Source organism: Ornithorhynchus anatinus, chromosome 4, assembly GCF_004115215.2.
Source record: "Ornithorhynchus anatinus isolate Pmale09 chromosome 4, mOrnAna1.pri.v4, whole genome shotgun sequence".
In the NCBI taxonomy this organism is placed as follows: Eukaryota; Metazoa; Chordata; class Mammalia; order Monotremata; family Ornithorhynchidae; genus Ornithorhynchus; species Ornithorhynchus anatinus.
Window position 1 is genome coordinate 15986729 of NC_041731.1, and position 16358 is coordinate 16003086.

General features: G+C 43.2%; 1 protein-coding gene across 1 annotated transcript in view; it reads left to right on the forward strand.

Annotated features, from left to right (window-relative positions):
* The first annotated feature begins 3200 nt into the window (after positions 1-3200).
* The window catches only part of PKD1L1 (polycystin 1 like 1, transient receptor potential channel interacting), a 94073-nt gene continuing 80915 nt past the window's right edge, over positions 3201-16358 (forward strand). Inside the window, exons 1-9 of the mRNA XM_039911958.1 lie at positions 3201-3418; positions 3873-4150; positions 5144-5368; positions 7528-7699; positions 10254-10493; positions 11645-11777; positions 12078-12284; positions 13127-13308; positions 15007-15228. Coding sequence (XP_039767892.1) covers positions 3201-3418; positions 3873-4150; positions 5144-5368; positions 7528-7699; positions 10254-10493; positions 11645-11777; positions 12078-12284; positions 13127-13308; positions 15007-15228 — 1877 coding nt within the window. The remainder of the gene's footprint in view (positions 3419-3872; positions 4151-5143; positions 5369-7527; positions 7700-10253; positions 10494-11644; positions 11778-12077; positions 12285-13126; positions 13309-15006; positions 15229-16358) is intronic.

Consider the following 16358-nt stretch of genomic DNA (forward strand, 5'->3'; position numbering starts at 1 on the left):
GGAATTTCCCATTTCGATTCTGCGTCGTATCCTGGAGCAGAAGGTTCTAATCCCGGCTCCGCCACTTGTCTGCTGTGTGACCTCGGGCAAGTCACTTCTTCTCTGGGCCTTAGTTGCCTCATCTGTAAAATGGGGGTTGAGACCGTGAGCCCCACACGGGGCAGGGACTGTATCCAACTCGATTTGCTTGATTCCACCCCAGCACTTAATACAGTGCCTTGTATATAGTAAGCACTTAACAAATGCCATTATTATTGTTGTTAAGGCAGGTGAGATGAAAGAAGGGTACAGTTAGTCTGTGAGCTGAAGAGTAGTGGGTAAGAGAGGCCAATTGTTGTGGGCTCCAGTAATAGGGAGGATTGATTGATTGATGGGGGTTATCAATGGATATGGGAGAGATGGGTGGAAGAGAAGGTTTAGGAGGAAAGTAAGGTGTTCCGTTGGGACACGCTGAGTCTGGAATGCTGGCAAGTTGTCAATCTGGCGATACCCTGGGGGCAAGAGGAGATGCAGGATTGAATTACAGAGGAGGGATCAGGGCTAGAGAGGTAGATTTGGGAATCAGCCTCACAGAGGTGAGTAGCTCCCTTCATCCCCATCAACAGATTCGCTCCCTGAGAGTATGAATGTAGCGGGGAGAAGAGGAGACTCAGGACAAAGCTGTGAGAGTAGAATCAGAGAACGAGACGAAGAAGAGGAGCCAGTGAAAGAAACAGAGGACTGGTTAGAGCAATAGGAGGAGAACCAGAAGAATGCCATGTCGGAAAAAAAGAAGTCTCCCAGCGTTCCAAGCAGAAGGAAACCTGATTATATTGTATCTACCCCAGCGATCAGTGCTTGCCAGGCACATTAACAAGTTTCCTAAATAATTAAGGGAGAGGACGTCATTGTCAAAGACAATCCAGAGGTCCAGGATGAGTAGGGCATTTGGTGATGAGGAGGTCAAAGTTGACTTTGGAGAGTGTGGTCTAAGTGGAGTGAAGGGGCAAAAATCGGAATTTCACAGGGCAAGAATAGAATGGCTGCAGAGGGATTGAGACAGCAGGTTTAGGCGAGCCTTACAAAGTGCTGGGCAGGAAAGGGAGGAGGGAAATAGGGTGGTAGCTGGAGGGGGAACCCCAAGAAGTCTGTTTTTGTATGCTCTGCCACCCAGATTTTTCACTGAATCAATGAATTTTCTTTATTGAGCACCCAATGTCCACAGAGAACTGAACTAATCACTTGGAAGAAAGAAATAGAACTAGTAGCCATAAAAAGTTCACAACCTAATGAAGGGGATAGACTTTGCCTTCTGGGTGACCTTAGGCAAGTCCCTTAACTTTGCTATGCTTCAGTTTCCTCATCTGTAAAATGGGATTTAATACCCTTTCCCCCCTCCCTTAGACTGTGAGCTTCATGTGGGTCAGGGACTGTATCTGATCTGATTTTTATTTAATGGTATTCACTAAGCACTTATTGTGTGCCAGACACTGTTCTAAGCCCTGGGGTAGATGCAAGGTAATCAGGTTGGACACAGTCCATGCCCCACATGGTGCTAACACTCTTTATTCCCGTTTTACAGATGAGATAACTGAGGCACCGAGAAGGTAGCACAGCAGACAAGTGGCAGAGCTGATTATCCTGTATCTACCACAGTACTTAGTGTATAGTAGATGCTTAACAAATACAACAATTTTTTTGTATTATCATGTTAATTCTTAACTATAAGATATTACGATGTAACCAGTGTTGCCCAGACTGTGCAGAACTTAGACTCTCTTGACCAGCTCAATTACCTTTTCAGTAAAACTAAAACCCGGTCAACAGAGGATAAGAATTTCATTAGGAGCCGATATTATAATTGAATAGCTTAGTTCTATTTTGAAAGCAGTGGTCTTAAAAATAACCTGATTTTCTTTTTCCTCTGGGTTTTGAAGCTTCCAACCACCTTCTCTTTTAATGAGGAATTTTTGGATTGGCGATGGTTTCTGTTTCATTTATGAGTGGATTCACTCTTGACATGCGGACATATTTGAATGCCTTCTATTTGTCAAAGGTTGGTTTTGAAACTATTCTATGGAATTCTTACCACAAAGATAAATTTCAATGAATCTTGTCTGTCTTGCTTCTTTTGTCCTGCTTGAGTCTATTAAATATCCACTCGCATGTCCATAATCAGAGTTTGCGGGTTAACCTTATTTTGGACCAAACCGTGTTCTGTTCTTCTTCCTCCCTCCGAGCAGGAGCACAGAGCCTGGAGTGGAGCTGTGCCCTAATTCTCCTCAGTTTGAGTCCTAACTTTGCTACTGGCCTATTGTCACCCAGGACGAGTCACGTATGTCTACGAACCTCAGTATCTTTGTCTGTAAAATGGAGATAAAAATACCTGCCTCTCTACCTCGTAAGGTTATCACGAGGCTAAATGTGATAACTCCTATGAAAGTTCTTTGGAAAAATGTTTTACAAATTTAAAGCATTATTATTGTTAGCATTATAATTATTATTATTATCATCATCCTATCCACCATTATCCCATCCATCCATCCATCATCATCATTCCATCCATCCATCCATCCACCTACCCACTGTCATCATCCCGATCACCCATCCACCCACTATCATCATCCCATCATCCTACCACTGCCATGATCCCATCCATCCACCTACCATCATCGTCCTTTCCATCCAACCATTCATCCACCCAACGTCTCCATCCATCCATCCACCCACCCACCCAGCATCATCATCCTATCCATCACCATCCCATCCACCCATTAACCACCGTCATCCCATCCATCTTTCCCCCTCTTCTTTAACTGATCCCCTATCATTTTTCTTCTTATTATTACTATGATGATGATTAGAAACTCTCATTAAAGCAAACCTTTTGTCTGTTTCAGCTGATATTGACAATTAGCCTGCTGGCCAACTTAACAGTACCATTATTCAGTCATCCCCCGGAGAGTAAAATGACAAACAGCCAAGTCCACAGCGGTTCAATCATTCCGAAGGTACCCGAGGCCTCTTGGTGCAAACTTACCATTATTCCCGTGGAAGTTGACCCACATCGAGAATATCTAATTACACTGAATTTCGGTGACCGAAAGAGCCAAAGTACTGGGTCTCAGCGATGGACTTGTTCGGAGAAGTGCTTTTCTACCTCCCTCTGTTGCTCGGTTTTCTCACTTCGGCACCATCTTTCTACGGTGGCATGTGACAGTATGACTGTGGTGTTTTCCAATTCCATCGGTGGGCTGGCTCAGTCTGACCAGGTACCGGTGGAGGATTCAGATTCTGAAATCCCCAGGATTCTGTCTTTGCCTCCCATCATTAAGATGGAAGCTCCCATCAATACCTCGCTATCGATGCAAACTGGCACTCATCTAACATTTCTGGGGCATACTGCCTGCCCCTCCACCAATTATACTTTCCTCCAGAGGTAAGAGGCACCGTTTTTAAATTAAGCATTGGCACATTGATCTCACTAAATCTTTTCACGAGTGGATATTATCTTGGCTTTTCCTTTCGTTTCATTTGCATTTCCTTCTGTAAAATTAATCTGGCCCAATACTAAACCCGTCAGTTTTAATTACTTACTCTTTTAGATTGAGCTAAGAAGATCAGGCAGTATTCACTGTTGCAAAAAACAGGATACCTTTTTTTTTTTATCTTCCACGCCTCTCTTTTCATTTACAGAAATGACAACTTGCTCTCTCCAACTTTGGTTACAAATAGTATTTGACAGATTGCTTTTCTGCCTCTTGTAATTGGAGGGGAGAAATGTCGATTAGAATCCCAGTGCAAAGAAACTATATTTAGCTTTGTTTTTCCTTTTCTGTTAATATCATTCATAGAGAACCTGGCTCACAGAATTTCTCGGTGTCGATATCCAGTCTACTGGACCACAGCTTCATTGTGAAGATTCCTGACATCAGAGTCGGAGGAGCAATTGCAGTGAAAACATATCCCGCTGAAGTGAACCAAGCAATTCTTTTGCTAAAAGTAAATGGCGTATATGCCACCAGAGATCTGGGATTCCAAATTCATGCTTTTTCAGAAAATACTCCTTCTGTAATAGTGGATTTTGGGGATGGCTCACCAGGCATTTGCAACAGCGCAAGAGAGGAAACCTATGAGGTAGAGATTACTGCCCACCATCACTACAAGAAAGGTATTCTGCAACTTTTTTTGTGGTATTTAAGTGCTTACTATATTCCCAGCACTGTAGTAATGCACTGGGCTAGATATAATTAAGAATAATTATATAGCAATAATTGTGGTTTCTGTTAAGTGCGTACTATTTGCCAGGCACCGTACTAAGCACTGAAGTCGATTCAAGGTAATTGGGTTGGTCATGTAAATTCTCTTTGCCTCAGTTTGCTCACCTGTAAAATGGGTTTTCAATCCCTGTTCTCCCTCTTAGTCTCATATGGGACAGAGACTGGGCCTGACCTGATTTATCTTGTAAATACCTCAGCACATACAGCAGTGCTTGACACAAACTAAGCGCTCAACAAATACCATGATAATAAGAGTAGTTGCTAACGTCACTCTCTTTGCCTAAAATAAATGCAGTATTAAGGGTTTACTATGTGCCGGGCACTGTACTAAGCGCTGGGATGGATACAAGCAAACTGTTGGACAGAGTCTATGTCCCACATGGCGCTCACAGTCTTAATCTCCATTTTACAGATGAGGTAACTAAGACACAGGGAGGTTAGAAGTCTAGCCCAGGGTCACACAACAGACAAGTGGCGGACTCGGGGTTAGAACCCAGGTCCTTCTGACTAAGAGGCCCCATCTCTTTTCTGCCCCCCGTTTGTGTTGCAGTGTGTTGGGCCAGACCCAGGCTGTTAACGAATCCTAAATCTTCACCAAACAGTCCCTCCCTCAGCCATCCCTCAACTGCCAACCTACTGGAAATGGACACTGAATTTTTAAAATGGGAAAACTGGACTGTAATAAAATGAGGGGATGGCCTTTGAATGTTTTCTAGGAACTTTAAAATGTTTTATGTCTTACTATCTGCATTTTTTTTTAAAGTACGAGATTTTACTATCATTAGTAAAGCGAATCTATTGCCTTCTGGAAAACTTCAGACTCAGATTGTTCTTCTGTCTTTCAAAATTGCAGTATATCCATTATGTTCTTTTTTCTTTTTCAGAGGGTATATATATGATCAGAGTGATTGCTTTCAATGAGTTTTACCGAATTGAAGATGAGCTAGGACCCTATTATGTTGAAATGGCCCCAGAAAGCTTATCGTTGTCCATGAATTCGAGCGGTATCCAGAAAGATGAACCGATTCTCTTTACGGCATCTCTCATGAAGGGAACGAACGTAACGTTTACATGGAACATGGGAGATGAGACCATCTATGTGGCTGAAGGCAAGAACTCAATTTCACTATTCTTTTGGGGGTTTGTGATTCTGTGGTGGGAACTGGCTATAGGAAGGTGGAAACACATCCACTTTACAGATTCCTTGATCCTAAATGAAGTCACTGCTGTGGGTCTCCCCCGATTAGACCGTAAGCCCGTCAAAGGGCAGGGACTGTCTCTATCTGTTGCCGATTTGTACATTCCAAACGCTTAGTACAGTGCTCTGCACATAGTAAGCGCTCAATAAATACTATTGAATGAATGAATGAATCTTGGATGCTATTAGCTTCATAGGGAAAGTCACCTTGAACAGAAGTGGAACTCATAGGATTCTGACCCAATGAAGAAGCACTGTAAACATTAGGGACAGGAGACTGGATATTGAGCCTTGGTCAATATGAGAATGTTTCCCTTTAATTAATTTCTATTTGAGTCCTTGCCATTTTAAAGAAGAAATTAAAGTTTCTATTTTGTAAAGCCAAGAGAAGCAAGCCACTCTGATGGAGTGCTGACAAGTCACATTCCATTTTTTATGGCCACTAAATGAATATTTTGGAAGAACAAAAAACAAAATAAAATCAAAGGGCCCCATTAATTTCAGTCTAAAAGCAGGCTGAAAACTTGGTTTGGGGCAGAATTGTAAACCAAGACCTCTTTCGCAGAAAGTGATAAGATTTCACAACAAAGTAGATTCATATCAACTTATCTTTAGTGCGCAATGTTAATTAAAAGTGATGGCAGGTATCATAAAGGGACAGAGATAAAGCAAAGTCATATAGGAAGAAATTGGTGACTAAAACCTTATTCCCTTTCATTAATCACCCTTCTCCACCAAATAGGTGGGAAATTAAATATGTGAAAGTACCATTTACCATCGTAACCCTTCATTCCAGGATGCTAATGACCTGATTTGCATCTTCCGATAGGTAATTAATGACATCACTCTTTCTTCTTCTCACTTTAGAACTTAACATTATCCACAAGTTTTCATCTGTTTCATCTTATAATGTGACCTTAACTGCCTGGAATAGGGTGGGAATCTGCCAAACGTGGACCCTGGTGACTGTTCTGGACAGTATCCAGTGTGAGTGATCCCCGTCTCATCTAGCCTCGTTCTAGGGACTGTGAGGAGGCAGCACAATTTAGGAAAAGGCACACAAGAAAATGAATCAGGGAAACGGGCTGGGTTCCAAGTTCGACCCGGGGTTTGCCGCTTATATCTCTGGACTTCTGTTCGCTTCAAAATGGTGTCAGTGATACCCATCCCAAATGGTCATTGGAAATATTCACCCCAGAGAATGATTTGGTGTTTAAGCGCTTACTATGTGCCGAGCACTGTTCTAAGCGCTGGGGGAGATACAGGATCATCAGGTTGCCCCATGTGAGGCTCACAGTCTTCATCCCCATTTTGCAGATGAGGTAACTGAGGCACAGAGAAGTTAAGTGACTTGCCCACAGTCACACAGGGGCTCTGAAAGTCAAGATCGGATTTGAATCAATCAACCAGTCATATTTATTGAGTGCTTACTGTATGCAGAGCACTGCTTGGAAGAGTACAATATAACAATAAAGAGGCCAATTCCCTCCCACAATGAGGTTACAATCTAGAGGCAGGGAAACAGACTTTAATATAACTAAATAAATTACAGATTTGTGCATAGATGCTGTGGGGCTGGGGGGGCCAGGGGGGTGAGTAAAGGGAGCAAGTCAGGGAGACAGAAGGGAGTAGGAGAAGAGGAAAGGGGGGTTTAGTCAGGGAAGGCCTCTTGGAGGAGATATGCCTACAATAAGGCTTTGAAGGTGGGGAGAGTAAGGGCAGGAGGATTTGTCATAGTGCCCTTAGCACAGAGGAAAAAAATCTGCAAATCTCTGGGCAGTAGAAATATTCTTAAGTTTCACTGCCCACTCTCCCTTCAAAAATGAGGCTAGGTGACTGTCCAAAAGCTAGTGCAACCATTTGATTCAGTCCTAACCTGTGTTTGGAGAGTTACAGACCTCGGCACTTAACATTTTTGCCTTCAAACACCTGTTACTCTGGAACATTTATGCCAAATAAAAGTGGAATCAACTATTACAGGAATACTTTGCTATTCTGTGTACACGCAATACATTGTAAAATATTTTAAGCCTTTTTTTAGTCATTTTACCATTTATGATTTTCCTCCAGCCATTTCTATTTTCACAAATGGGACAGTATTTGCCACAGACACCGACATCACCTTTTTAGCTTTGACAACCGAAACAAACCCGCTAGAATTTCTGTGGTCTTTTGGAGACAGGAGTCCACCAGAGAGAACAACTTCAAGAAGCATAACAAAAAGATATAACTTTCCCAATAGGTATGTGAAAATGATGACACGATTTTCACGTGGAGTGTGGCAAGGGAATTGAAATGTATGTTGTAATTAACTCCACCTGGTGTTTGGTTTGTTAGGATAATTTTCATTCTTTCTTTCAAAATGATGTACTACTAATAGCCATATGGCTCAGTGGAAAGAGCCCGGGTTTGGGACTCAGAGGTCTTGGGTTCTAATCCCGGCTCCATCACTTGTCAGCTGTGTGACTTTGAGCAAGCCACTTAACTTCCCTATGACTCAGTTCCCTCATCTGTAAAATGGGGATTAAGACAGTGAGCCCCATGTGGGACAATCTCTTTACCTTGTATTCCCCCCAGCACCTAGAACAGTGTTTGGCACATAACAAGCGCTAAGAGATAGCATTATTATTATTATTATTACTGTGTGCACAGCACTGTACTGAAGGCTGGGTCTCTACAGATGGAAATTAGACACGATCCCTACCATGATGCTCTCTTTGAAAATGTAGATGTATTTTGAATAGCCGCATGCATGAGATACATTTTCTTATAGATTCGCATGCAATTTATTAGGTTGCTTTCCCAAATCAGCCCAGATATGTTGACGGGGGCCTGCAGATTATTAAAAATTATACTATTAATCTTTTCTCTCCACCCTTCTCTACGCATTTATTCCCCTCCCTTCTTCCTAGGGCTATGCCTGCTCTCTTAATTATGGTACTTGTTAAGTACTTTCTATTTTCAGCTCTCAGATAAATACAAGATAATCAGGTTGGGCACAGTCCCCGTCCCACATGAGACTGACTGTCTAAAGAGGAGGGAGAAAAATCTTTCATCCCCATTTTATAGCTAAGGTAACTGAAGCAGAGCAAAGTAAAATGACTTGCCCAAGGTCACAGGGCAGGCGGGTGGCAGAGCCAGGATTAGAACCCAGATCCTCGGACTCTCAGGCCTGTGCTGTTTCCATTTAGGCCACGCTGCTTCTCTTGTAGCTGGAACTCAATGTCCTCCACTGCTTCCCATCCCCATGCTCCAGTGCTGTAGGTAGAAATCCAGCTCACATAATAATAATAATGACAATAATAATAATGGTATTAAGTGCTTACTATGTGCCAAGCACTGTTCTAAGCACTGGGGTAGATACAAGGTAAACTCCTTGAGGACAGGGATTGTGTCTACTTTATTAGTACTCTGCTTAGAGCAGTGCTCTGCAAACACTGCTTTCAAACATGCTTACATATCCCTTATCATAAAAAAAAATCCCTGGACCCCCACCACTCCCTCCAGTTATCACTTCATCTCCCACCTATCATTCCTCTCCAGACTTCTTGAGAGAAATATTTACTTCTTCCTCTTTCTGCTTCCTCTACTGCCTCTCCTCCAGTTCTCTCCTTGATCCCCTTCAATCAATCTGGTTTCCGCCCCTTTTACTCCACGGAAACTGCCCTTTCTGAGGTAACCCGTGACCTTTCTCTGGCCAAATCTGAGAGTCTGTACTCCATCCTAATCCTTCTAGACCTCTCAGCTGCCTTCAACACTGTGGGCCGCGTTTTTCTCCTTGAAACTTCTTGAAAAACGGCATGGCGCGGTGGATAGAGCAGGAGCAAGGGAGTCAGAAAGTTCTGGGTTTTACTCCTGACTCCACTTGTCCCTTGGGTGATACTGGGCAAGTTATTTAACTTCTTTGTACCTCAGTTACCTTATCTGGAAAATGGGGATTAAAACCAGGAGCCCCATGTGGGACATGGACTATATCCAACCTGATTAGCTTTTATGGTCATATCTCCCGCAAGAGGTCTTCCCCTACTCATTTTTCCCTGCCTCCCTCTCCCTTCTGTTTTGTCTATGAACGTGGATCTGCGACCTTTGGACATTTGGCATCTGTCCCACCCTCGACCCCATAGCACTTGGGAGACAGAATTTAGTACAGTGCTCTGCACATAGTAAGTGTTTAATAAACGTTATGACTGTTACTACTACAATGCTAAAATAAACAATGGGTAGGGGAGAGAACTAACTATAAAGCTAGAACAATGAGGATATGTGTATTAATGCTGAAAAGTAAGTACCTAAGTGCTTAGTGGATGAGCCCTGAAGTGCATAGGTGACCCGGGAGGGAAGGAAAATTGGGTGGAGAGATAAGAGATTTGTCAGGGAAGCCTTCCTGGAGGAGATGAGATTTTAGTAGGACTTTGAAGATGGGGAGAGTAGTGGTCTTTTGCATTTGAAGGGAGTTAGAGTTCCGGGCAGGAGGGACTGTGGGGGTTAGCTGTGAGAGAAATCGGAGTGGATCCCAGTGAATAGGATGGTGTTAGAAGAGCAAAGTGTAATGGCTGGGTTTTAGTGGGAAAGGGGCAGGGATCGGTAGGGGGAGGAGACCTGAGTGAGTGCCTTAAAGCCAAAGCTGAGGAGTTTCTTCTTGGTGCTCAGTTGGGTGGACAACCGACGGAGACTTCTGAAGCGTGGGGAGATGTGCGTGCAACTATTTTTCAGAGAAATGATCCCTGCAGCAGAGTAAAGAAACATGTTCACGATCCAATTATCTGATTCTTACCCTGGTCTCCTGGATCTTTCAGCTATCAGGTGATGGTAAAAGCTTCCAATAAGATCAGCTCTATCACATCAGACCCCCATTCCATCTGCGTTCAAAGGAAAATCGTGCCCAATCGGCTGGTGTCCGGATCGTCGGTCCTGATCAATTCCAGTTTGAGTTTCGAGTGCAGGATTAACTTTGGTACCAACGTCACTCACCTGTGGAATTTTGGAGATGGCAGCATACGGCCAGGAAAGAGCACTGAAAGCCACGTTTATACTAGGTAAGTTTGGGAAGCTATAGTTGCCTCTAGGACATAAGCCTCGAGTGTCTGCGCAACTAATCCAGTTAAGGTGGAAGAAGCTGGAAATAGGTACCGACTGCTGAAATGAGCATTATAGACTGGAATAAGAGATTGTAATTTCACTCCTAGAATTGGTGGAGAACTCCTGACGCAACCCTTTTACTGCTATTGATTCTTAAGTGCCCGTATGGAAAATGGGAATTTGTTTCTGAGCCACTTTTTAAAAAAATAATATCTACTAAGCACTTACTATGTTCCAAGCACTGTACAAAGCAATGGGGTAGATACAAACTAATCAGTTTGGACACAGTCCATACCCGACATGGGGCTCCCCATCTCAATTACCATTTTATTTTGTTAATGAGATGTACATCACCTTGATTCTATTTATTTGCTGTTGTTTTAATGAGATGTTCTTCCCCTTGATTCTATTTATTGTCATTGTTCTTGTCTGTGTGTCTCCCCCGATTAGCCTGTAAGCCCGTCAGAGGGCAGGGACTGTCTCTATCTGTTACCGATTTGTACATTCCAAGCGCTTAGTACAGTGCTCTGCACATAGTAAGCGCTCAATAAATTCTATTGAATGAATGAATGAATTTTACAGATGAGCGAACTGAGGCACAGAGAAATTAAATGACTTGCCCAAGGTCATGCAGCAGCATATTATGCTGGAATGGAAATTTGCATCTGGCCACTCACCTAAGGAGGGCTGGGGCTACCATTTTGGTGGCCTGAGGCAATCTGCCATTCTGCAGCCAAGGTGGTGAGGAGATTAAAAAGAAGAATTACCTCCGGTTCTTTAAATCACCTCCCTGGGAGGTGTTTGGTTCCTGGACCAATCCACACTGCCCTGAGCTCAACGGGAGAAGAACTAAGTTCAAGCACAGAACTAGAAATTCCTCTTTTTCAGCCTCCTGACCGTGACCCCGAGGTCACGAACTTCCAGTTTGCCCAGGGCTGGCAAGCCCTGCAGAAATGCCCGTGAGCCTGTATTCCTAGTTCTACCTACTCTTTGGGGCCTTAGTGATCAGGGGGCTATTTGGATTGCCTCAACAAGGTAGGGGTGGGCACGAGAGAGATCGATTTATGGTTTCCCTAATGCTTCATTTCTCTACATTTCACCCGCTTAGGGAAGGAGAATATACAGTGGAGGTACTTGTGGTGAATAAAGTAAGTTCAGCTTCACTGCGCAAGCAAATCTTTGTTGTGCGAGAACCATGCCAACCCCCTCTGTTGCAAAGCATGGGCCCCGGGAGAATCCAGGTATGGTATCTGGTACTAATGGCCGGGGGCTTCTGTGCTGACCTGAGTGCTTATTGTGTGCTGCGGACCACTGTACTGAGCACTTGGGAGAGTACAATTCCTTCACACGTGCTGTGCACTTATCTATCGAGACAGCAACAAAAATCAAAGGAAAATCCTATGCTGCTCAGTAGACAGTAAAACGGTAAAAATGGAGCCCTCTGATGTACAAAGATATTGACTTTTGCAGATAAATTAGTGAGATTTTTAATTACATGTATAATGGGAACTTTTTAATTAGACTTTTTTTTGACTGTTTAGATTCGACGACATGAGACCGTTACGTTGCAAGTTACCTTTGCAGCTCCTATTATGTGTAACATATCCCGAGGGCTCCGCTATCGCTGGATTTTAATCAAGTCCAATGGCTTTCTGATGCCGTTGCCTCCTACTACCGACACCCACAAGCAAACCGTTCTTCTTCCACGCTACTTTCTGGATTATGGAAATTATTCCGCAATTGCAAAGGTTTGATTGTTGACTTCTGACACTTTCAGAACTTCCTACTATACTCTAGAGAAATAGAACTATAAATGGATGCTATGAAAGAATTAGATGAGATTTTCCACCGGTGCCTTTGGCAAGTTGATGTCTCCCCCTCCAGTAAACCTCTTGTGCTCTCCCGAGTTTGTAGTACAGTGCTCTGCACAGAGTAAGCACTCCATAAATACTCTAGATAGATTGAATGAATGAAAGTTGAGAAGGTCTCACGCATCTGAAGTTTCTTTACCTTGCTGAATCTTTTAGCTCTCTTCCTCTTGATTACTCAGTCGGTGGTATTTATTGAGCGCTTACTGAATGCAGAGCACTGTACTAAGTGCTCGGGAAAGTACAGTACAACAGAGTTGGTATACCCAATCCCTCCCCACAGGGAGCCTACAGTCTCCTGGAGCTTGATCCTTTAGAAATGACGGGTTGGTGATTTGCTTTTGTTCTGTCAATAAGTGTGTTTGTGCATGTGTGTGTTTGATATAAGTGGGTTCTGAAAAGGACAAAATGGCAAAGTGGAAAACTCCATAATTTGGCCCAACTGTTCTAGCCTAAACCCACGTACACTATCTGCAAACCCGTGCAGATTCCAGTTTTGTACTTTAAACTGAGAATCCTTGAAGATAATTTCATTTTCCCATTCTTCAAGCCTGATGGGTCTTTACCTACTGCCCCCTCTCAACATACCACTTAGTCCCAGGACATTGCATAAACAAAGCAGCATTGAGAGTTCTTATTTTTCATTCTACTTCTAAGGTGTGTTTTCAACTCCTTTTAGGATTTGACTCCTTGGTGTCTTTTCCTTTCCTGCTTATCTTCAGGTTCAAATAGGAGGAAGCATGGTATATAGTAATTACACAGTTCAGATGGAGGTTTTACCCAGTGACCTGGTCAGTACCATTTCTGAGGGTACTCATCTGTTTGTCCCCAGGACAGCCTCTTTGATCATCACCCTCAATGGCTCAGAATCTTATGATCCCGACAACCCTGGTGCTAGATTGCAGTGAGTATTAAATATTCCGGATCATCCTCCCTCATTCAGTAACTCGAACTCAAATGCGTGGCCCAGGTTTGTGCAGTTTTTTGAGCTTCTCAAAATCATTTCGTTTTAAGATATTGACAGTTGGGCAAAACGGGTGCCTAGACATTTTTGAGACAACCCTAAGAAATTTAGGACAATTTGGGAAAATTTCAGTAGAGGAATTTGGGCTTCTCAAAGGTGGTTATTTCATGGATTTCTTCATTGAAATGCAAAAGGTTGGAGGATAAGATAGGATCCCTTTTGGGATGTACTTTGTATTTATTAGAATGGCATTACCCTGTCAGATTGCTTGCTCCATCCTCTTATATTGTGGATTGATTTGAGTCACATTTTCACGTTAATTACCCAGCCCCAATTCTCCAAGCATGCACCTTCTGGCCAGTTTAGCAGGAAGTAGAGGATGAGGAAAGGCTAATGTGACTATCATCTTAACCCTCCAATGCAAACACACACTCCTCCTCTGCCACTTACATGCTGTGTGACCTTGGACAAGTCACTTAACTTCTCTGTGCCTCAGTTGCCTCATGGGTAAACTGGGGATTCAATATCTGATCTCCCTTCTACTTAAATTGGGAATCCCACGTGGGACAGGGACTGTGCCCGGTCTGATTATCTGGCATCTCATTCCAATACTTAGTACAGTGGTTGGCACATAGTGAGTGCTTAACAAATACTATTATTATTATTATCGTTCATTCAGTCATATTTATTGAGTGTGTACTGTGTGCAAAGCACTATCCCACCTCTGCCACTTGTCAGCTGTGTGACTGTGGGCAAGTCACTTAACTTCTCTGGGCCTCAGTTACCTCGTCTGTAAAATGGGGATTAAGACTGTGAGCCTCATGTGGGACAACCTGATTACCCTGTATACTCCAGCGCTTAGAACAGTGCTCTGCACATAGTAAGCGCTTAACAAATACCAACATTATTATTATTATTATACTAAGCACTTGAGAGAGTACAGTGCAACAACAGACACTTTCCACGCCCATTTTCCCTCCGTTACTTAATGGGAATGCCACTGCCCAACTGAGTGGGATGAAGACTAGAGAAGCAGCGTGGCATAGTGGAAAGAGCCTGGGCTTGGGAGTCAGAGGACATGGGTTCTAATCCCGGCTCCGCCACTTGTCTGCTGCGTGACCTTGGCCAAGTCGCTTAACTTCTCTGGGCCTCAGTTACCTCATCTGTAAAATGGGGATTAAAACCGTGAGCCCCAAGTGGGACAAACCGATTACCTTGTATCTACCCCAGCGCTTAGAACAGTGCTTGGCACATAGTAAGCGCTTAACAAATACCATAGTAATAATGAAGGCGAACAGGCTGACGGGGTGGGGATTTTTATCTCAAGTATGTCTTCCCTCTCCCATTTTCCCTCTCTTCTCCTGCCTCTGCTCCACAGTAGCATACTGTCTTACACCCTTGGGTCAAACAGCTGTTGCAAAAACAACTGTTCAATATTGGGCAGGGTTGGGAGAGGAGGAGACACGCTGATTTTACCAATAAAATGCAAAATTCCAGGAGACCAGTGTACCCGGAAATGATTAAAAATTCCACGTTTGCCATAGTTGACTATCAAGGAAGAAAAGGAAGATACCTTTTGTTTCATTTAATTATAAAGGGATAGTTTTAAAGTACTTTTAACCTGGTATTTCCAAATAGGTATCATTGGAAATGCGCTCCAGCGAGTAGACAACAGCAGGTGTGTTTCAACTCCTCGGGGGACCCACCCTTCAATAGCCGTGCACCCGTCATCTCCTTCCCCGCCACACTTCTCGATAACACTTACGACCAGTTTCTGGTGACGTTAACTGTATCCAGTGGCCACCGTACCTCTTCTGAAGCCCAGCTGTTTTTATCCGTTTCATCAGGCCCCACACTGAGGTACCAGGTTCCTTGGGAACTTCTCCTGACCATAATCCGTTAATGAAAATCGAGTAAGCCTGAAAATTCCTCTTGTGAATGTCATGAAGTAAATGCCGAAGAAATCCCAAAGAGGGAACTGGGTCAACGGTTTAAATTAAGATGAGAAAAACAGGAGGAAAGTTTTGATTTTGTAATTTACCAGAAGGCCAGGCTCTGGCACCCTCCTGGAAGTTCAGCACCGCTCTGCCTTTCGGCACCTACGTGATTTTCATTCTGGATGACTTCTCGCCGTTACATTCCTCCGGCGATGCCTTTGTCAGGAGAATTTCTCACACCCGGTGTAGTTCGTTTTCAATACATCAGATAGTGGCAAGAGCATGGGCTGGGGAGTCAGAAGTCATGGGTACGAATGTCGGCTCCACCACTTGTCAGCTGTGTGACTTTGACCAAGTCACTTAACTTCTCTGTGTCTCATTACCTCATCTGCAAAATGGGGATGAAGACTTTGAGCCCCACGTGGGACAACCTGATAACCTTGTATCTACCTCAGTGCGTAGAACAGTGCTTGGCACATCGTAAACGCTTAGCAGATACCGTTATTATTATAATTACACTTAAGTCCAATGCCAATCGTGTGCCTTATTTTTGAATAGCAGCAGAGCTCACACCTTGTAGACTCCACAAAAGAACATTAAAAGAATGTGCACTTAGATTTAACAAAATATCCACATTATACCATCATTTTAGGAAATATTGCTTTATTCAGCTCTTTAAGATTCAGCTTAAAATGAGATTATTCTATTAAATATCACATTTGCCATCATTTAGGAATATTTGAATGCCTCTTCAACTTGACATATTGAGCCATGTTTATGCACATACGCAAATTTATATGAAATCAAAGGAGTGATTGAAAAGCATGCTTCTGACCCTCCCCTCCACATATGAACACACACATGTACCTATGATTGGGTTCAATTGGTGACAAGGGATTTGCCTTGACATCCCCATCCTTGTTCCAGTAGTTCTTTAAACCGGTTCCTGTATTCACTTGCATAATTTCCTCCACCACACAATTTCTTGCCTCCTTACTACCCTGCCTACAGTTTTGGGAGAGGAAATAAAATGTTTTTGTACCATATCCTATA